This window comes from Erpetoichthys calabaricus, chromosome 4, assembly GCF_900747795.2.
Source record: "Erpetoichthys calabaricus chromosome 4, fErpCal1.3, whole genome shotgun sequence".
NCBI lineage: Eukaryota > Metazoa > Chordata > Cladistia > Polypteriformes > Polypteridae > Erpetoichthys > Erpetoichthys calabaricus.
In genome coordinates, this window is record NC_041397.2 from 142,191,693 (window position 1) to 142,215,227 (window position 23,535).

The 23,535-nt window shown below is 41.0% G+C and overlaps 1 protein-coding gene across 1 annotated transcript; it reads right to left on the reverse strand.

Moving 5' to 3' along the window:
* Positions 1–15,522: 15,522 nt before the first annotated feature.
* On the reverse strand, positions 15,523–22,401 carry LOC114651145 (tigger transposable element-derived protein 1-like). Its single transcript, XM_028801104.1, has 3 exons — positions 21,717–22,401; positions 20,853–21,553; positions 15,523–15,546 (listed from the first exon to the last, which is right to left on the reverse strand). The coding sequence occupies exons 1-3, from the start codon at positions 22,399–22,401 to the stop codon at positions 15,523–15,525; spliced, it is 1,410 nt and encodes a 469-aa protein (XP_028656937.1).
* Between the last annotated feature and the right edge of the window lie 1,134 nt (positions 22,402–23,535).

The window sequence follows — 23,535 nt, forward strand, 5'->3', positions numbered from 1 at the left end:
TTAAAAATGTTTAAAGCTACTTTTGAGCCTGAAAGGACAGATGAGGCTATCAGTTGTTTACTGGAGTGTAGACAGGTTACAAAGTCAATGGATGGGTATATCAACCCTGGTTTCCCTATTTAAAAAAGGGTTACCAGGTGAATTAAAGGACATGCTGGCTAGTCTTGATATTGAGTATATATTGTAAGAAGTAATCAAATTGATACCTAAATTAGGTACTCATCTTAACAAGATGGAAACTGAAAGAAAAAGCAAATATTTCAGCTGTACTGCCCAACTCAATAGGCGTCTGTTACTCCTTAACTTCCGGTGAGGTTTTAATTTGTGCTGGCATTATTTCCTTTATTTTATTCATCTTTGTAATATACAAGTGCCCAGTTTAAGGGCTTAACTTGAAGACACCCAAGCAAATCTAAGAACACCCTAATTTCTATGGAATTTATAAAAACTTTCAATTAGTATAAAGGAGCATAGGAGCCAAAAATAATCTTTGTATCTACTATATTGTGTTGGCTCAGGTTATATAGTATGACTTGATGGAGTTAGTCATCGAGTTCTTAAGGCCTGTGCTGAACAATTTTCTGGTGTACTCTGTCACCTGTTCAGTCTGTCCCTAAAGCTTCAGAAAGTGCCACTGTTGTGGATAAATTATGCATTGTTCCTGTTCCAAAGAAGGCAGGCACCTTTTCACACAATGACTATGGACCAGTGGCACTTACCTCTTACATAATGAAGACCTTTGAGAGACTGTTCCTGGACTATATGAGCCCTCTTGTGGTAGACCACCTGGGCCCACTGCTCTTTGCCTATCAGGCAAAGATTGGAGTGGAAGATGCAATTATCTTTCTGCTCCACAAGGTTTTTTCTTACCTGGACAAAGCAGACAGCACTGTGAGGATTATGTTTTTTTATTTCCCCAATGCCTTCAATACCATTCAGCCATGCCTGTTAAGGGATAACCTCAGAGATATTGGTGGATAAGCGTGTGGCGTCCCGGATAATGCACTATTTGTCAGGCAGACTGCAGCTTGTGAAAGTCAAGGTCTGTGTTTCTGATATGTTTGTGAGCAACACTGGAGCACCACAAGGAACAGTCCTGTCTCCTTTTCTCTTCAGCCTGTACACTTCAGACTATAAATATAACACCAGGTTTTGTCACCTGCACAAATTCTCAGATGGTTCTGCACCTACGGAGTGTACTGATAACGGGGATGAGACAGAGCATAGGAGTCAGGTAGAGAAGTTTGTTTCTTGGTGCAAAGAGAATTGTGTGCAACTTAATATCAGCAAAATCACGGAACTAGTTATTGACTTTCGCCACAGCAAAGAGCCACTATGTTTAGTCACTGTTTAGAGAGTGGATGTACTAGCTGGTCCACTCCTACATATACCTGGGGGTCCATATTAATGACTGGTTGAACTAGTCTTGGAACACAGTGGAACTATAATAAGAAAGAGCAGAGCAGACTCTTTTTCCTTAGTAGACTGCATTCCTTTAATGTGGAAAGTGAAATCCATCACATCTTCTATAACGTTCTGATGGCCAGCACGACCTATGCTGTTATGTGCTGGGCTGGTAATGTCACTTCAAGAGAGGCCCACCGAATTAACACGCTAAATAAAAGGGCCAGCTCAGTTATGGGATGCACTTTGGACCCCCTATAGGTAGCAGCAAAGGAGAGAATGAAAACAAAACTGAGTGTCATTATGAACAATGTCGTACATCCTCTCTCTGGCACACTAACACTTTCAGCCAGTAAATTATTCGGCAGAAGTGTGTCAAGAAATGCTACTGGGGCTACTTTGTACCAACAGCAATACATCTGCATGATGCCTCACTGCAACTGTGATTGCCAAGTCAAGAGTTTTCTTTCTTTTGTATTTTCTTGCTTTATAGTCATTCTGGTGCGTTTTCAGACCTAAGTGTGTCTGTATATTTATTTATTATTTACTTACTAATCTACCTATTTATTTATTTATTTATTTAATGAGCTTCTGTAAAAAGGCACATTTTCTCCAGGCACAAATAAATTTCTATCTATTTATCTAGGGTAGCACACTACCAGAAACTGCAAGAAAACTAGAAACACATCCTAAATTAGCATTGGTAGGATGGTTAATTGTAGTCAACCCCTATTTGTAAATGGTTTAGAAATTCCAGTTAGATTAAAGGATATTAAATTAACTACATAATTGTCAAATAAATAGTTTTAGGGAAAATAAATCATAGGGGAGTTTTTGTTTTAAGCATTGTTTAATGAACATAGAACCTTCTCATTGTCCCTGTTTTGAATTCAAAATATTACCACCCTGTTATAAAGACCTTGCAGTAGTATATAGGAAACAAAAGTCCTTAGAGCCACCCCTTCCACAGTGACTATGACCTGTGATTGATTTATTGCCTGAAGCTCCCTTGTCCAAAGGAGGAGATGATGCGCTGTCAATACCAGAATCAAATATATCATGGAATACCTTCAAAAACTGTTTCATTAGACCTTCTAAGAGTCTAGTGGGTACAGTATTTTTTATACATTGTACATTAATAAGAAACTCTGTTAGTACTTTATGAGTGTCAGTGTGTGCATGTGTATATGATTGTATTCTGTTATGAACTGGGGTCTCGTTCAGGAATAGTTCCAGCCTCGTGACATAAACTGACAGAATAGGCTACAGCTCTCTGCAACTAGGAAATGGAAAAAAAGAGTTCAAAAAAAGGATGAAATGGCTGGAATATGAAGTTCTAGTGTATCATGCATGTCTAACTTATTTCTATATTTTTCAATATGATTTATGAGTTTCTGAGGTGTTCAGTCTTTTGTGTGGATAATTCTAACTGAAATCTATCAAAAATTTCCTCTGTCATCTGTGCTAGGTAGAAAAAGTCTGACTTATTAATTTTCTTATTACATAGTTTAAAAAAACTAATTTGGGTGCAGCTCCTGTTTACCATTAATCATAGAATGTACTACCATGCATCTCTTCAGTCCTGCATATAACTAATCTGTAAATTGGTACATGTGTCATTCTGGCCCACATCAGTTTCTTTTTCCACTAAGACTCTTTACAACTGAAACAGAATGAGTTTAAATCTTATCTTTAAACCTGATAAGTGAATGAGCCTTTAAGGCGTACCACCTTGCCACAATGGAAAAAACAAGCTACTCAGACAATACTAGGGGAAATGACAAATGGACAGATTGATTGATTTGCTGTAAAGATAAATAATAAATGGATCCAAGCTTCCTCTGGGACTTCAAAAAGCTACAGAGTAGCAATAAACAAAGTGCCACTGGCAAATCTCAGTTTAGACGTGACCGTGTCAACGGGCCTGATGGAGTTGCTGTGTTATAGTGCTGTCCTTAGCCTTGATTTATTGGTTACCCTGATATATTTGCAATCTGTCATTGGGTGACAGAAATATCTTATATGAACTGAGCTAACTACTGGCTTGATTTTTCAACAAAACCTAGTGCTGTTTAGAAGCCTGAATAAATAATATCAATTGGAAGGACATCATCAATATCATCAGTATTTAAGACATGGTTAACCAGAATCAACAGCAGTTGCAAAATATGATGTTCTTGGTAGCCCTTTTAAAATTTTTATTGAGCAAGTTCTTTTGAATGATTGTACTCTTTCAATCAGAAATTGGCATGACTACAATTCACCTGGAATAAAAATACTACTACTACTACTATTACTGCTACTAATAGTAATAATTTTAAAGACTAATAATACCTTCTATAGTTTGGTGTTTCACATCCTAGTGGATAATATTGTGACCGTAGTGTAGCTTCCGTCACCTCAGGGACAACATTCTGTTAGCGTTCCAGTGCTAAAGAAACACACTCTCAGGATGGCAGTTGTTGGTTCAACAGCTACATAAAGAACTCATAACACATTATTACATTATTAAGTCTTTAAAAGCCAGTGTTACTCATCTGTTGTCCTGCTCTCTCTTGTCCTATTCAGATTGACTTTGCCCCAGCCTGTGCTACACCCTTGTCTCTTTGCAGTCAAGTCCTTTCGAGGAAGACACCTATGAGTTCTTTTAAACTCAAGAATTGAAATTGCTGTAATAGAGACAACTAGGAAGTTGTCCACTTTGGTGTGAATTTGAATCAAGACACCATTGCAGAATAAAGTCTGCCACCATAAAAGTTCTCCTTACTCCGTTCTCTCCTGCCTGTCTTTTGTGCAACTCACAGCCCAGACTCAACAATATTTAAGTTAATCTTACACAACTGAAAACTGTTAATGCACAGACCATAATCAGGATTGGATTGAACTCTACCATCCTGAAGATGTGAGGCAATGGTGACAACCATTGTGCCACCATACTCTAAACACTGTAACTTCATAACAGGAGAAATCTTTCTTTTTTGCTGTCTGAGCTAAATGTTTATAAAGTATAATATTTCTAGAAGGAAGGCAGCAACAGCTAAAGCAATAATAGAAAGCCTTACCTCTTGCTAACTGCCCCTTGGATATTATATTATGTAGTCATTGAATCATTTAAGAAGTTTTAATCAGTATATGTCAAATCTCTCCTGCACTCTTTGTTTCGAGTGTCAAGGTGAGATACCTTACAAATAAATAATATGATTAAAATATTTATAGATTTACCAGTGGGTTGGCACGGTGGCGCAGTGGGTAGCGCTGCTGCCTCGCAGTTAGGAAACCTGGGTTCGCTTCCCGGGTCCTCCCTGCATGGAGTTTGCATGTTCTCCTCGTGTTTGCGTTGGTTTCCTCCAGGTCCTCCGGTTTCCTCCCACAGTCCAAAGACATGCAGGTTAGGTGCATTGGCGATCCTAAATTGTCCCTAGTGTGTGCTTGGTGTGTGTGTGTGTGTGTGCCCTGCAGTGGGCTGGCACCCTACTCAGGGTTTGTTTCCTACCTTGTGCCCTGTGTTGGCTGGGATTGGCTCCAGCAGACCCCCGTGACCATGTAGTTAGGATATAGTGGATTGGATAATGGATGGATGGATGGATAGATTTACCAGTTTAGTGCTGCATCAAAGGAAAACATACTACCGTGTAGGTGAGTAGAGAAGTTTCTAGCCTGACCATTACTATTTATTAAAAGTATATTGTAACCACCAGAATGGAAGATGAAGGAACTATCAGAAAGATAAAAATAAGCCAACAGCGTTGTTGTCAGGAAGATATATTTGTTGATCTTAATGCACTTGTTTATGTTTATTAACAATGTGAATCTCACAGAGTGACAAAATAATCAAAATAGCCAGTAGTCACAGAAGTTCTTCTGCATGCATAGTACTCCAAAATAAACTTCACACCATTACCATGGAATGCCTCAACACTTCAAATTCATTAAACAAACTCTGTAGAATTCCTTAAAACATTTAAAACAAAGATTTTTCAGTTTGGCTTTTTTATAAATAGCATAAACTGTTTTTTTGCTTAGTGATTGCTCAGTATATTTGGGTTTTTTGTTCATATCGTACATTCATATGTGTCATTAACCACTTTTTCTTTTTCCTTCTAAGGATCCTTTTGTGGCATCACTGTACCTCCAATAGGGGGTGAGCAGCCAAATTGGCTTAGATCTCCAGGAACCTGACTGTGTATGACTTTAACATTTAGAGTTTAGTTTGTTATAATTGACTTTGGTCCCCCCAGAGGTTTATTCTCTACAGGGATTCTGCAGATGGCAGTTTTTGTTTTCCTCTCCTCTGTTGTCAGCTGTCCATAGTTCAACATCTAGTTAATGAACAGATATTTGGTGGGCTCTATTTGTGTTAATCAGTTTCAAACCAGTTTGTTTCCTGTCTCTTTAAACAGATGTTTCTGTCTTGATGTGTATTCATTATGTAATTAGTAATTTGTAAAATTTGTATTTATCTGTGAACTTGTCATAGCGCTTTGTTCCTGCACTTAGTGAAGACAGCTCTAAAAATAAACTGAACTGAATTCAATTGCACCATTATCAGTTTTTCAGCTTTATGGAGTTTGTCATAATCTTAAAGGACAGCAACTCAGTGGTGACTCCAGCAGTGCTATACCTTAGCGAGTTCATTTTTGATGTTTGCTTAGATAATTTAAATGTAATATGCTGAAGGTAGGCTTTTGGCCTAATGCATCATATTTATGACCAGGGGGCCCTAGGAATTTATTTTCTCCAAGAATTGGCTTCCTGTTCTTTTTACTTTTACTTCTCCATTGCCATGCGGCCATCAGTGTTTTTTTTTTATACATAAATAGGTCTGAATCACAATCTGATTATTTAGATGGTTACCTACCAGGTAATGCTTGCGGTTGGTAGGCCAGTTGGATAGCATCCTGTCAAGTAAACAAACCAGCCACCATGGCGGAACATCAGAGGCTTCGCCTCAGGTGCTAACATTCGAGGTTTGATCCCAATAAGGGGAAGCAAATGTGCATAAACCTAATGAGCCCCAATTAGTGCAAAACAATATACAATGTATGCAAATGTCTGTGGTATGGTTTGCATATTTGTAGATGGAAATCCACAAAGGGAGAAAAATAATCATGTACCTTAAAATTGTTTTTATTACTAATCTTACAGGAATCCAAGGCAATATATAGTAGATTAGAAGAGGAGGGTAGATGGATGTGGGGTGGGGGGGATTGATTAGGTGGGGTTCGGAGGGTGTTGGTCATAAATTCTTATTTATTATGTACCTCTTCTTCTTTTCAAGCCTGCATATGCTGGATTCATGTCCAAATGTCTGTTAATGGTGTTTTCATTGAATAGCCATGTTTCATATACATACATATATATACAGTGAGAAATTATCTGGCCAAGAGACCAGTATAATGGAATGTCAGCAAGGGACCTGTAATATTCCCATTCTGTCCCAGGATGTGAAAACACAAGAATGCTAGCTGGGTCTGGGAGGCTAGAAGGACAGGACAACAGGTGACTGCCTGCTATAAGCAGCAGCATTCCATATAGCAAGCCCCAGTGTGGATACCCGCAGGGCAGCATGGGACTCATGTTCCCATGGGGCTGACCTGGTAGGTTCTGTGGGGGTTGCTGGTGGAGCTGTGGGATATTGACTACACAAGGACTGGTTTGGTCCTGACCAGCCTGGAAGTGCTTCTTGGAGGCAATTGATTGAACACCAGAAGTACCTCAATTTAGATAGATAGATAGATAGATAGATAGATAGATAGATAGATAGATAGATAGATAGATAGATAGATAGATAGATAGATAGATAGATAGATAGATAGATAGATAGATAGATAGATAGATAGATAGATAGATAGATAGATAGATAGATAGATAGATAGATAGATAGATAGATAGATAGATAGATAGATAGATAGATAGATAGATAGATAAATCTATGAGAGATGATACTGTTTAGTGGATGCAGAGGATTCTCCATGATTGACAGGAGCCTGCTCAGCGCCCGTTGCTCTGCCACGGATGTCAAACTGTCCAGCTCCATGCCTACAATAGAGCCTGCCTTTCTCGCCAGTTTGTCCAGGTGTGAGGCATCCCTCTTCTTTATGCTGCCTCCCCAGCACACCACTGCGTAGAAAAGGGCGCTCACCACAACCGTCTGATAGAACATCTGCAGCATCTTATTGCAGATGTTGAAAGACGCCAGCCTTCTAAGGAAGTATAGTCGGCTCTGTCCTCTCTTGCACAGAGCATCAGTATTGGCAGTCCAGTCCAATTTATCATCCAGCAGCATACAGGTATTTATAGGTCTGCACCCTCTGCACACAGTCACTTCTGATGATCACAAGGTCCATGAGGGGCCTGGTCCTCCTAAAATCCACCACCTTGGCTCCTTGGTTTTACTGGTGTTCAGTTGTAGGTGGTTTGAGTCACACCATTTAACAAAGTCCTTGATTAGGTTCTTATACTCCTCCTCCTGCCCACTCCTGATGCAGCCCACGATAGTATCGTCAGCGAACTTTTGCATGTGGCAGGACTCCGAGTTGTATTGGAAGTCTGATGTATATAGGCTGAACAGGACTGGAGAAAGTACAGTCCCCTGCGGCGCGCCTGTGTTGCTGACCACAATGTCAGACCTGCAGTTCCCAAGACGCACATACTGAGGTCTGTCTGTAAGATAGTCCACGATCCATGCCACCAGGTATGAATCTACTCCCATCTCTGTCAGCTTGTCCCTAAGAAGCAGAGGTTGGATGGTGTTGAAGGCGCTAGAGAAGTCCAGAAACATAATTCTTACAGCACCACTGCCTCTGTCCAAGTGGGAGAGGGATCAGTGTACCATATAGATGATGGCATCCTCCACTCCCACCCTCTCTTGGTATGCGAACTGTAGAGGGTCGAGGGCGTGGCAGACCTGTGGCCTCAGGTGGTGAAGCAGCAGTCGCTCCATGGTCTTCATCACATGTGATGTCAGAGCGACAAGCTGGAAGTCATTCAGCTCACTAGGACGTGATACCTTTGGGACTGGGGTGATGCAAGATGTTTTCCAAAGCCTCAGGACTCTCCCCTGTTCCAGGCTCAGGTGGAAGATGCGCTGTAGAGGACTTCCCAGCTCCAACGCACAGGCCTTCAGCAGCCATGGCGATACTCCATTTGGCCCCACTGCTTTGCTGGCATTAAGTCTCCTCAGCTCTCTGCTTACCTGGGCTGCTGTAATTGTGGGTGGGGGGAAACTCTCTCCTATGTTGGTATCAGCAGAAGGATGGGTGGAGGATGCAGTACTCCAAGGTGAGAGTGGGTTAGGGTGGTCAAACCTGTTAAAGCAGTTGTTCATTTGGTTCGCACTCTCCATGTCTCTCTCGATGTAGGCACCCCACTTCGAGCTGCAGCCAGTGATGATCTTCATCCCAACCCACACTTCCTTCATGCTGTTATTCTACAATTTCTGCTCCAGCTTTCTCTTGTACTGCTCCTTCGCCGCCCTGAGCTGGACTCGGAGTTCCTTCTGCACGCACTTGAGCTCATGCTGATCACTGCATTTAAAAGCCCTTTTCTTCCGGTTCAAAAGGCCCTTGATGTCACTTGTAATCCATGGCTTGTTGTTAGCATAGCAGCATACTGTTCTTACTGGAACTACAATGTCCATACAGAAGTTGATGTAGTCAGTAGTGCAGTCAACAACCTCCTCAATGTTCTCACTATATGATCCCTGCAGGATATCCCAGTCCGTAGTTCCAAAGCAGTCTCTCAGAGCCTGCTCTGCCTCAGGGGACCACTTCCTGAATGAGCGTATGGTTGTAGGTAGCTCCCTCACTCTTGGTTTGTAGTGAGGCTGAAGCAGAACCAGGTTATGATCTGCTTTCCCAAGCGCAGTTGCATACAGTAGGTCAATAGTCCTATTTCCCCGGGTGTTACAATCCACATCCATATTACTAACCGAGAATGGTAAACCGGAAGGCATGGACGCAGGTACACGCGATGGGACCATGAGACATACTGCGCAGGCACCCACAGCGCGCGTCTCATAAACCGCAACCGAAGTCTTATCCACCACGAACGAAGGAGTCATGGCCCAAAAATGAAAGAGCTCAACTAACGTGAATGAGAAATGAAGCAACAACGCGCCCATAGCTAACGACTAACGACACAGCCACAGAAAAAAGAGGATTCTGCGCTGCACCCCAGAGTCAAACGGAAGATGCTATAGAGGCCCCACAGGTCCACAAAGATAGTACGGAAGGCGCGGGAAAGTATGAAGGGCGCAGGCGCCTACAACGCGCTTCTGAATAGGACATGAAGCAACAACATGCCCATAGCTAACGACTAACGACACAGCCACACAGAAAAGAGGATTCTGCACTGCACCCCAGAGTCACACATAAGACACTACGGCGTCCGCTAAGGTCCACAAAGATAGTACAGAAGGCACGAGAAAGTACGAAAGGCCCAGGCGCCTACAACGCGCTTCTGAACTAAACGTCCACACTACACAGCATGGTCCGGGTAATGAGAATAAACGAACTCTCCGTATTAAACGTACGGCATCCTCATATGTCCAAACCATATAGCATATGTAAATCACATTACAGTGATGCATTATTAACGGTACAACCACAGAAAACGCTCCGTATTAACAGTAAGTGCAATTATCCATATTACTAACGGTAGACAACGGATAACTAATGGAGTCACGGTCACGGCTCCAAAACGATCCAGCTCAACTAACGGAGCTACAAAAGCGAGCCCGCATGGATAGAAACAATAGACATAGGCGCCTACAACGCGCGTCTGAAACCGTGGAGGCAAAACTGTCTCGGCTCCAAAACCAAACAGCTCCGCATGGACAAATACAACGCAAGCGCCTACAACACGTGTCTCAAATGCCGCAAGCAAAGAAGGCACGACTCCAAAAAGAAAGAGCTCAACTGACAGAGATACAATAAGAGAGTACAGAACCCTACACATCCACACTACACAGCATAGTCAAACCCGACATAGTACGGAAGGTGCAGGCGACTACAACACGCTTCTAAAGCACCGCAACCAATAACCCGAGATAGTACAGCAGCCCCAAAGATACGGACTCCACAGCATATGTGAATCACATTACAGTAATACAATACTATATGTACTCACGGAAAACACAAACAGAAGAGGCTTCGACGTCCCGCCCCACAGTCAAACCAGACAAAGTACAGAGTCCCCAGACGTCCACAAAGCACAGCATAGTCACACCCGAGATAGTACGGAGGGCACATGCGCCTATACACGCGAAGTGAAGTAACCACGGCTCAGAAACGAAAGAGCTCAACAAACGTAAATAAGTGATTTGAACAGTAGGTGCAACACAACATATGTGAATCACATTACAGTAATACAATATTAACAGTACAACCACAGAAAACACAGGCTCGACACCAGTTGGGTAATAAGAATAAACAAATGCTCCGTAATATACATATGGCATCCTCACACGTCCAAACTACACAGCATATGTGAATCACATTACAGTGATGCATTACTAACAGTACAACGACAGACAACGCTCCGTATTAACAGTAAGTGCAAATATCCATATTACTAACGGTAAACAACGTATAACTAATGGAGACACGGTCACGGCTCCAAAACGATACAGCTCGACTAACGGAGCTAACTGGATAAAATCAATCAATGCAAGCGCCTACAACGCGCGTCTCAAATGCCGCAAGCAAAGCAGGCACAAGGTGCAGGCGCCTACAACACGCTTCTAAAGCACTGCAAGCAATAACCCGAGATAGTACAGAAGCACCAAACATCCGGACTCCACAGCATATGTGAATCACATTACAGTAATACAATACTATATGTACTCACGGAAAACACAAACAGAAGAGTCTTCGGCGTAGACTCCAATATATCTCATACATAGATCTGCGCAAACTCAAAGACATTCTATACTTGCATAACATAACACTTACACTGCTATTCTCATTTACATATATTACATAGACCTACAAATATCATGACTGTGGACATGATACATATGTAACGATTACCGAGACAGACAGTAATCTCTTTCAAATGTATTTTGGGTTACACAAGACCAGGGGTTGGCGAGCGAAGCGAGCAGGGGGTGGAGCCCCCTAGTACTGGGAGAAGGCAGGTAATGTTTTGTCCAGCATCACATGGTTAGTCTCCAGCGATTAGCACAAGCGCCTCGGGATGCTGCGTTTGTAGTTTAGCAACAGCAGAATGCTATCTCCACGTCCGCCTGAGGAGGGATGTAAACAATAACAACAATGACGTGTCCAAACTCTCTGGGCAAGTAATAGGGACGCAGACTTACGGCCAACAGTTTGATGTCCCTGCAGCAAGTGGAGATTTTGACATTTACATGTCCAGAGTTGCACCACCTTGTATTCACATAGTGAGCGAGTCCTCCTTCTTTCTGCTTCACGCAGGTATTTGCGCCTCTGTCCGCTCTAACTGTGCTTAACCCGGGTAGCTCCACGTTAGCATCTGGGATGTTAATTGTTAGCCACATTTCACAAAAACACAACAAACTGCATTCTCTGTAGGTCCTGACATTTTTCACCAGCACAGCCAGTTGGTCGATCTTATTTGGTAGTGAGTTCACATTTCCCAGGATCACAGAAGGCACTGAAGGCTTGTATCGCCACTTTCTCGCAAGCTGCTTAGCTTTTAGCTTAGTGCCGGCTCTGCTGCCATGATACGACCTTCTTACCTCATTGAGTAAATATGGAACCACACCGGCATGGGCCTTTGTTCTCAGAGCTTGAAGTTGACTACCTGAATAGACAAGTCTCGGCGTGTAAAAATCCACGTCCAAGTAGTAAAAAGTGTCCTGGGAACGAGTCCACATAAAAGAAAGTTGTAGGAGTGATCATTTAAATAGATAAAATAGATAAAAAGGTAGAAAGATAAAGTCACACATGGAGCTGCTGGAAAGGATGCCACTCGTGGCGGCGCCTGAATCATCATCACTTGGCCTAAGGAGTCAGAGTCGGGAGAGGAGCTGAACAACACTTGCCTGGGAACATTGGTAAAGAAAACGAAAGGATTGGATTGGATTGGATTGAATAGTGTACTACTGAGAAAAAGAAGCGTGTCCGAAGTACTGTTTGAAAATAAAAGTAACCTTTAGTTAAACCTGTCCTTCTGTAGTTGTGTCTGGGGTTTTGGGCTATATAAATTTCAATTTATATCACATCATCATTTATTTTATAAAATGTAATGGTTTTAACAAATTTTAAGCTTATTTTTTTTTTTTTTATTATTTTAATATTTTTATTATTACTGGCCTTGGGAGACAAATATAAATACTAATAAACACAGGAACACTGATATAAATTGGTGTATTATAATTACCTTCAAATGCATGAGTCCCATTTTATAACAAGTTTCATGAATTGAAAGATGCACTGGTCCCTCATCTTAAGCAACTCTGTGAATTCTCTTTTGCTGTTTTTAGTCTGTTTCTACTGACTCGACTGCAATCCAGAACTTGAAACTCCAATTGAAACATTAAAAGATAATACATTTGAGTTGCCCTTTGTACCCTTGCTATGTATCCCTTGTTTGTGAGCCTTATATGCCTATTTCTTTCTCTGTCTCTGTTTATCTTTGTTTTTTTTCTGTTGTTTCTTTCTAAGATGCCTTTTTTATACCCAGAAACTTCTACTTTCATTCAGACCTTAAAAATCTAAGACAACCCAAAGCATGGGTTTATAGTGCTGTATGATAGACTGGGCAGGAAGCACATAGATGTATTGCTTGCACCACCTTTTTGTTTCCCAGCTCCTGTCAGACAAATACTGTATTTTTCACTCCATAAGATGCACTTTTTTTCCCCAAAAGAAGAGTGGAAATGTCTGTGCGTCTTATGGAGCGAATATTACGTCACAGACCGTGATGTGTATTACCTGACAAAAGTCGACATCCAGGGGTAGAGAGCAACAATCAGCTGTTAATGGCGACAAAACTCACCGTTATGTTACAGGCATTCACTCTCTGCTTGGAGGAATGTTAGACTCATTGACTCGCCATCTAATCCTTGTGTGTGCGTGAGTTACGAAATGTAAACAAAGGCAAGATGGCATCAATATCTCACGAGGGAGCAAAGCGAGTGCAGAAAACAAAATACTCAGCAGATGATGACTGGCAATATAACTTCAGGGAGCATTGGTCCAAATGTGCTTTGTCCCCTGGTGGTTTTGGACAGGTTATGCCACATGATAGGTACGTGCTCCTGCAAAGTGATTGTGAGCAACTGAGCTTTATAAATTCTGACATTAGCGATGTGGAGTTCTTGGGGTTTCCATAAAACTTAAAGTCTCTCCTCATTTGTTAATGACAGTGATGATGGTTCTTAATACCGCTGTTGACTTTACATGGTTGAAATATTATTCTGCTATATTTTATTAAATATATTAGTACACCATTTGGTTCAGAATATTTTTTGTCTTGTTTTCCTCCTCTAAACCTAGGTGTGTCTAATGGTCAGGTGTATCATATTAAATAGCAACATATGCTGTTTTGTGAGCTTGCCTTTCTTTTCAGGTCACACTCAGATACTTTTGAAGCTTTCTTAATTAAGCGAGTACCATATATACTCATGTATAAGTCGGGTCTTGAAACCGAAAAATCAATCATAAAATCAGACCCTGACTTATATGCCTATTCAAAAATGTGACACTTACATTTTTTTTTACATGTTCTTGCTTCCTCCAATCTCACGCCAGTTTCTCAGACATATCAAATTTTGTTGCAGCAGCACAGTTACCAATTTCTTTTGCCACTTCAACGACTTTTAATTTAAAACCAGCATTATATTTTCTTCTGATTGAACGCCCCATCGTACATAAGTGATGCTCTTACGATAAAGTGTGTGAGATATAAAAAACTCAAAACAGTGTAAATGTCGCTTTGGAATAGTTCAGGTATTACTGTGTGGTCACGTAGGCACCATACATAGAAAAAAAAGGCAGTGTGCTCCATAGTTACTCTCTCAGATGAGCGTTAGCATATCATAATCTCTTGGATCAATAGCGTGAGTTTTCCACATTCAACTTATATGACCAACATTATAAAATACTGGAAATAATATGGTAAAATCAAGCCCTGACTTATCCGCAGGAGAACTTAAACGCGGGTGTATACGGTAAGTAGAATTCTAAACTGTTTGTCTTGAATAATATCAACATTTATTGTTATAGTATATTTTCGTAAACGAAAGTAGTTTAAAGTGCTTTAGAACAAGAGCTAAATAAGAAGATTTACAAAAAGAATAGTGAAAAGCTAAAGAACATTTATTTATTAAATATTTTTTAAAAGTGGAAAAATGAGAAAGTAAATGTGCAGCTTACTAAACAAATTCTGTGGTCAGATAGTCAGGAAGGAGAGGTAAACAAAAACTCCAGCCAGCAAGGGTACTGGAGAAAATAAATGTCTAGGAGACCACCCTGCACCTTCTGTGCATATTAATATACTTAAATGTGTTAACAAATATTGACTACAACAACATGAGCATTATGGAATGCCTTCATTCTTTCCACCACTGGTGGCTGAAACATGTTTAAGCAATGTAGTGAGATTGTTTGATGATGATATTATGTTAGAAGAAAATGAAATCTGCAGTGTTAACTGTTCAGTGGTTTTGTGGCCAGAGGTTGATATCATGAGCATGTTTTTTATTTATGATTCTCCTCTTTACATTTTTTTGCTTTTATGTATTTCATTGCAGGATATTCCATGTGTGTTGCACGTCTTTTCTGAGATTGCTCACATCATTATAATCCTTACGACTGTGCTGACTGAAAGTACAGACAGTAGAAAAAGGGTATAAAGAACTGGGAAATAGGAACAAAATATTAACAAGGTGAAGAAACAGGCAGGAGTCAAAACCATGAAATCCAAAAATTATGCAAGTTTAAACCCAAAATGTTAACGAAATGCTCATTGTGAAAAGAAACTGCATCAAAATTCATTGCCGGAAAAAAAAAATCTTTCACTAGACTCACGTCACTCTTTTATTCAAAGTCCCTTAGAATTTTAGATAATTACTGATGGTTATATACTGTCACCTAAATTGACTTCATGCAAATCCCTGCTGCCATCCCCTTGCTACCCTTTGTTGTATCCTGATGTCTGGAACACATGAAAGAAAACAAAAAAAAAAAACCATAATGGCATTGCAGCAGAACAGTAAATAATAAATGATCAAATATTTTATACTTAAATAAAAATGTAAGAAAATGATAGTGGAGAAGTAAACTTCATAATTCCATGATTACTATAAATTACCATGATCATCAGAAAAATATATTGAAAGAAAGAAAAAACAAAAACACTCTTGCCGTCTTCCTAATTTATGACAATGACCTTTTGCACTTGTATATTATCATGGGGTGAGTTCCTAGACTCTCTATTTGTTGGCTTACTCTCATGGACCTTAAGTTTAATACACTGTTATACACGTGCGAGTAGGAGGAAGCTGTATGGACCAAGTGAGGGTAATTCCACGGCAGGCTATGGTGTGGTGGAGTGCGCTAAACTTTCTTCTGTTATCTTTGCAGACCAAACACGGGAAAACCTGTCTGATTCATCCGTGAAGACATCACTTCCGGTTCTGGTGCTCAGAAGCACGTCACTTCCTGTTCCGTTACATCACTTCTGATCTTGGCATTTAAAGCTGCTATCTTAACAACAGTGATTCAGTTATTGTTCAAACTCCATCAAAGACACATCTGTGTTAATTTTCAAAACCTATTATACGGGTGGCTGCCCCAAACCTTTTTAAGTGTGTCAAGTCTGATTATTTCACAACACACATGCACATACAGAATCATTGTGCATGCACACACTAAAGCCCTGACTATGTGTGGTGCCTGCATAGTCACTACTCCTTTAGTGCTTCAGATAAGGACTCACCAGCCTAGGCTACATCAGACCAAATAGTGTCCCCAAGACAATGGGGGAAAGTGTGCCTTTTTCTTTACTGTCACTTACCAACAGCATATTACTCTTCCTCATTTTGCTCACTGTTGGTGGCATTCCTCTTCAACAGCCAACTGTGTGGGAGAGAAGTGGCAATTTGCCCACACCAGGTGCCCTATATTTATTTTGTTACCTCAGTCATCCAAGAAGTGCAGACAACATAGAGAAATGCAAAGCAGTATGAATTAAAAATAAAGTAAATGTCTAGATATAAAGCTCTAATAAATATACATCCTTGTCTAAAAGTCAAAAAGCTTCATACCAGCCAAGTTAAAAAAAACTCAATGAGGTTATGAAAGCTGAGTAGTGCCAAAAATGCATCTGTGCAAGGACAAAAGTGCGTCTTCAGGCAGCTTGTCGTAATTCAGAAGTCAGGCTGCTGTAAGGATGGTGGGCCTGACATCCAGATGGATGAATGTTCCCTCTAGCCTCCGGCAATTTGTCCTTTTTCCCACATGGAATTTCGGACCCCGTGATATTATTCACACATAATTGGCTAACTACTCTGATAATAAATAGCTTGGCCTGCAAGTTTTGATTCTGCAAAACATTTCATTTTATCAAACTAAAGAAGTGGGAATTCAAGTCAAACTAAAAGAATTTTGAATTCAGGGCATAGTGTGTAAATGGGTGCAAAATTGGCTAAAACATACAAAGCAAAGAGTTATGATGTGTGAAATTTTATCAGAATTACGTAAATTCTTGTCCCTGAGAGTTCAGCATTGGGGCCTCTGGTATTTTTAATACATATAAATGATTTGGATGGGAATATAAATAACAAACTGGATACATTTGCAAACAATAGCTAAATAGTGGAAGGGCAGATAATGTAGTATAACTGTCCAGGCAGCTTGATCCCGGGACCGTTGATATTGAAACTGTGGAGGAGGTGGGCAAATTATGCCATACACCGTCAGCAAGAAATGGTGCAAAGTGCTTCAGAGCTTTATTTTGAAAAACAAAATAAAGTGTAAAAATGCAGTGCAAAGTTTCTTAAATAAATAAATAATTTGATAAAATCTGTTCAAAATAACATTATAAATATTGAGCAGAAAAACATGGCCTTAAAAACACAACCTGAGCCACGGTGGTTCCTCCTTAAAAACCAATGATAGATAGATAGATAGATAGATAGATAGATAGATAGATAGATAGATAGATAGATAGATAGATAGATAGATAGATAGATAGATAGATAGATAGATAGATAGATAGATAGATAGATAGATAGATAGATAGATAGATAGATAGGCAGGCAGACAGCAGCATACTGATAAAGAACAATACTAAATTAAAGAGTGATAACAATGCAGGTATAACAGACAGACAATAACTTTGTATAATTTTAATGTTTACCCCTCCCGGGTGTAATTGAAGATTCGCATAGTTTGGGGGAGGAACAATCTCCTCAGTCTGTCAGTGGAGCAGGACAATGACAGCAGTCTGTCGCTGAAGCTGCTCCTCTGTCTTGAGATGATACTGTTCAGTGGATGCAATGGATTCTCCATTATTGACAGGAGCCTGTCAGTACCCGTCACTCTGCCATGGATGTCAAACTGTCCAGCTCAGTGCCTACAATAGAGCCTGCCTTCCTCACCAGTTTGTCCAGGCGTGAGGCATCCCTCTTCTTTATGCTGCTTCCCCAGCACACCACCGCGTAGAAGAGGGTGCTCGCCACAACTGTCTGATAGAACATCTGCTTCCTATAGGTTCCTATACTCCTCCTCCTGCCCACTCCTGATGCAGCCCACGATAGCAGTGTCGTCAGCGAACTTTTGCACGTGGCAGGACTCCGAGTTGTATTGGAAGTCTGATGTATATATGCTGAACAGGACCGAAGAAGTACAGTCGCCTGCGGTGCTCCTGTGTTGCTGACCACAATGTCAGACCTGCAGTTAACGAGACGCACATACTGAGGTCTGTCTTTAAGATAGTCCACGATCCATGATACTAGGTATGAATCTGCTCCCATCTCTGTCAGCTTGTCCCTAAGGAGCAGAGGTTGGATGGTGCTGAAGGCGCTAGAGAAGTCCAGAAACATAATTCTTACAGCACAACTGCCTCTGTCCAAGTGGGAGAGTGATCGGTGTAGCATATAGATGATGGCATCCTCTGCTCCCACCTTCTCCTGGTATGTGAACTGCAGAGGGTTGAGGGTGTGGCGGACCTGTGGCATTAGGTGGTGAAGCAGCAGCCGCTCCATGGTCTTCATCATATGTGATGTCAGAGCGACAGGCCGGAAGTCATTCAGCTCACTAGGACGTGATACCTTTGGGACTGAGGTGATGCAAGATGTTTTCCAAAGCCTCTGGACTCTCCCCTGTTCTAGGCTCAGGTTGAAGATGCACTGTAGAGGACTCCCCAGCTTTAACGCACAGGCCTTCAGCAGTCATGGCGATACTCCATCTGGACCCGCTGCTTTGCTGGCACAAAGTCTCCTCAGCTCTCTGCTTACATGGGCTGCTGTAATTGTGGGTTGGGGAAAACTCTCTCCTATGCTGGTATCAGCAGAAGGATGGGTGGAGGATGCAGTACTCTGAGTTGAGAGTGGACTAGGGTGGTCAAACCTGTTAGAGAAGTTGTTCATCTGGTTTGCTCTCTCCATGTCTCTCTCGATGGTGGCACCCCGCTTCGAGCTGCAGCCAGTGATGATCTTCATCCCATCCCATCCCATCCCATCCACCTGCGCCCTTGACCTAATACCAACAAATTTTTTCAAAGAAGTATCGGACGTGCTAATTGATAATGTTCTTGACATAGTAAATTCGTCATTAGATACGGGGGTGTTCCCAGACTGTCTCAAGACTGCTGTAGTTAAACCCCTACTTAAGAAAAATAATCTTGACCCCTTTGCTCTTGAAAATTTTAGACCCATCTCTAAACTACCTTTCTTAAGTAAAATTTTAGAGAAGGCAGTCATTATGCAGTTAAATTACCACCTCAATAAACATGCTATTCTTGATAAATTTCAGTCAGGTTTTAGAACAAATCACAGCACAGAAACTGCACTCGTTAAAGTAGTAAATGACTTGCGGGTAAATGCAGACAGAGGCCATTTATCTGTTGTCATCCCCTTAGATCTGAGTGCCGCATTTGACACCATTGATCATAATATTCTTAGAAATCGACTTAGTCAATGGGTGGGCCTCTCTGGCAGTATCTTAAATTGGTTTGAATCCTACCTGGCAGGGAGAAAATTCTTTGTTAGTTGTGGTAATTACAACTCAAAGACACATGATATCCTATATGGTGTTCCACAAGGCTCTATCCTGGGTCCGCTGCTCTTCTCAATCTACATGCTTCCGTTAGGTCAGATTATCTCAGGGCACAACGTGAGCTACCACAGCTATGCTGATGACTCAGCTGTATTTATCAATAGCTCCTGATGACCCCGATTCTCTTGTCTAACTTGTATCCCAGAATGGATGAACAGTAACTTTCTCAAGTTAAATAAAGAGAAAACTGATATCTTAGTGATTGGCAATAATGGATACAATGAGGCTATTAGAAATAAACTGGATATTTTAGGATTAAAAGTCAAGACGGAGGTAAAAAGCTTAGGGGTAACTGTTGATCTGAATTTTAAATCGCATTTTAATCAGATCACCAAGACAGCATTTTTTCACTTAACACTAGAATTACCAGAGCCTACGAAAAAACTCGTAAATCCGTCCCACCTTAAATCGCGTCTTAAATCCGTTTGCACCTCTCCGCCAGAGTCCTTTGTCATCTAAATGTGCTGATAAACAAAAGCTACTAGCAGCCAGCTATTCCATCCCCCCACCGACTTAGAACAAATTTCTTCTAGCTCATGCCTTGCCTTGATTTGATTATCTGGGATTGAAGTGGAGTTTTAGAGTGGAAATAATATAGTGTTATTTGGAATACACGCATTTCATGTGTGTTCCGTTTCTATAGTAGTCTGTGCAAACACATTTTTAAAACAGAAACGTTTTTCATATTCTAATAGTAAATGACAAAATGTAGGCATAAACTATATAACGTATGAAGCCTGAAGTCCATATATCAAAGAAACACTTTCACAAAAGGTACAAATAAGAGAACACGTGCGCTTTTATTCAAAAATATAACTGCACAAAAAAAAAAGCCGCGTTAGCATGCCACATTGACACTCTTACTACAACCGCTGCGGTGGCGTAATGGTATCAGCTCCTGACTGGGAATCAGGGGGTGGCGAGTTTAAACCCTGCACTGCTCCACTTCGAGAAGTGAACTGCTCTTATTCTTACAATTTTAGAATAACAACATAAATTTGATTTCAGTCTGTAACAGCCGGTGTAACTTATGATACTGGTAAAGGTTAGCTTTTTTTTTTTTTTTAATTCACTTTTCATTCTCGCAGTCGCATTCAGAATCAATCCATGCCTTTTTTGTAGCACTTTTCGATAATACGACATCACATTATCATTGAACATGTTCAGGCTCCTACTGCCTACCGCACTGTTTGGGAAAGATTTTTCTACAAACAATTGCAATTCCCCCCACTTAGCACACATTTCTTTAATCACTGAACTTGGGACTTCCTCCTTCCCTTCCTCTTCCCCCTCCGAAGACATATCCTCAGCCAAATTCTTTTCTTGCTCAGCCTGAAGGTGCTGCAACTCTTCAGTAGTGAGTTCATTACTGTGCTCCTCCACAAGTTCTTCAACATCGTTATTATCCACCTCCAACCCCATACTTTGGCTCAGGGAAACAATTTCATCAACAATTTCTGGTTCGAATCCTTCAAAATCTCGCTCTGGAACACAGTCTGGCCAGAGTTTCCTCCATCCTGCATTCATATTACGGTAGGTCACTTGGTTCCATGCATTATCAATAAGATGAACACAATTCAAAATGTTGAAATGATTCTTCCAAAATTCCTTCAGAGTTAAGTTGGTATCGTTCGTTATATCGAAGCACTTTCTGAATAAGGCTTTCGTGTACAATTTCTTGAAGTTTGAAATGACCTGTTGATCCATGGGCTGCAGCAAAGGGGTTGTGTTCGGTGGCAGATAACGAACTTGAATAAAGTCGAACTCTTCTTCTAAGTACTCGTCGATGTTTGGAGGATGTGCTGGAGCATTATCCAGCAGGAGAAGGCATTTGAGGGGAAGGTTGTTCTTCTCTAGGTATTCTTTCACAGCCGGGGCAAAAACTTCGGTCACCCACAAAAAATTGGCGGGTCACCCAAGCTTTAGAATTAGACCTCCACATAACAGGCAATTTCTGTTTTATTACATTATGCTTCTTAAATACTCTTGGATTGTCCGAATGGTAGACTAACAGCGGCTTCAGCTTAAAATCCCCACTGGCGTTACCGCACAATAGAAGAGTTAGCCTATCTTTCATAGGCTTGTGCCCTGGCAATGCTTTCTCTTCCTTCGTTATGTACGTTTTATTCGGCATCTTCTTCCAAAACAGGCCTGTTTCATCCGCATTAAATACCTGTTGCAGGACGTAACTTTCTTCTTCTATGATTTTTTTGAATTCTAGGATGAACTTCTCGGCCCCTGCCTTGTCGGAACTAGCTGCTTCCCCATGCCTTATGACGCTGTGGATGCCTGTTCTGTGCTTAAATTTTTCAAACCAGCCTCGACTGGCTTTGAAAACAAAATCACTCAAAGCACTTGTCTGTGGGGTTTTCTTCTTCAAATCTTCGTAGATTTGCAGCGCCTTCTCACTAATGAATGCCTCACTGATGCTAGCACCTTCTAACTGTTTTTCATTTATATATACAAGCAACAACTTTTCTACTTCGTCTATTATTTGAGGCCTTTGCTTTGTTATAATAGTCATTCCTTTTGACACATTAGCTTCTTTAACCTGCTCCTTTTTCTTTAAAATCGTCGAGATTGTCGACTTTGACATGCCGTATTCTCTTGCGATATCCGACACACGCATGCCTCGTTCATACTTGGCAATAATTTCTTTTTTCAATTCAATTGTTGGCCGCTGCCTTATTACTGCACTGCTACCAGCTTTCTTAATCTTCTTTGGAGCCATGATTGAGGGCTATATATTATTAAATAAAGCAACAAAATCACTAAATAAGAAGGATGCACACCGATAAAGATAATGAACGTCTGTTCGTAACCGTGTCTCGAGCACAAAGGAAGATGGGAAGCTGGCCGCTGTCCGCTGGTCGCGTGTGCGTCGCTATCCGAAATTTTGTTTGCTATCGGAGGCAAATTTTTAGTGAAATTATTGGTCGTTATCCGAATTGTTCGTTATCAAAGGCGTTCTCTAACCGAGGTTCTACTGTACTTTGTTGTAATACTCTCTCCTCTCTCTGCGCCGCTGCAAAGCCCCGCCCGCAAAGTGTTCTGAAAAGTCTGAGTGAGTCTCCGTTGCCGGCAGTTCTCTCGCGGCCCGGCTGTCAGACGGCTGCGGCCCGGTAGTGGGTCGCGGACCGGTGGTTGGGGACCCCTGGACTAGATTACTGTAACGCAGTCCTCTCAGGAATACCCAAAAAAGACATAAATCATTTGCAACTAGTGCAGAATGCAGCTGCTAGAATCCTAACAAGGAAAAGAAAATCTGAGCACATTTCTCCAGTTTTGATGTCACTACACTGGTTACCTGTGTCATTCAGGATTGACTTTAAAATTCTGCTTATGGTTTATAAAGCCTTAAATAATCTCGCCCCATCTTATATATCGGAATGTCTGACATCTTATATTCCAAATCGTAATCTCAGATCCTCAACTGAGTGTCTCCTTAGAATTCTGAGAGCAAAACTTGAAAGAAGCGGTGAGGTGGCCTTCTGCTGTTATGCACCTAAAATCTAGAATAGCCTACCAATAGGAATTCGCCAGGCTAATACAGTGGAGCACTTCAAAAAACTGCTGAAAACACATTATTTTAACATGGCCTTCTTATAATTTCACTGTAATTTAATCCTGATACTCTGTATATCCAATTCATTATAATAACTATCCATGGTAGCTCTACAATCTGTACTAACCCCTTTCTCTCTTGTTTCTTTTTCCGGTGTCCTTTTGGTGGTGGCTTTCACCACCACCATCTGCTCAAAGCACCATGATGTTCCAACATTGAAGAATTAAAAGCCAGAAGTCTGCATGTCCATCATCATCAAGTCCTTCCATGAGAATCCTAGACACAAGAGGACTATTTCAT

Bases quoted from the DNA above. Each gene is read 5' to 3' on its own strand.
- LOC114651145 (XM_028801104.1), bottom strand. From the start codon at position 22,401: ATGGCTCCAAAGAAGATTAAGAAAGCTGGTAGCAGTGCAGTAATAAGG. The intron at 21,554-21,716 runs GTAACGCCAGTG...GGGTGACCGAAG, and splicing joins GCTAACTCTTCTATTGTGCG to TTTTTGCCCCGGCTGTGAAA. The intron at 15,547-20,852 runs GTAGGCAGTAGG...CATGTGTTCCAG, and splicing joins AATCTTTCCCAAACAGTGCG to ACATCAGGATACAACAAAGG.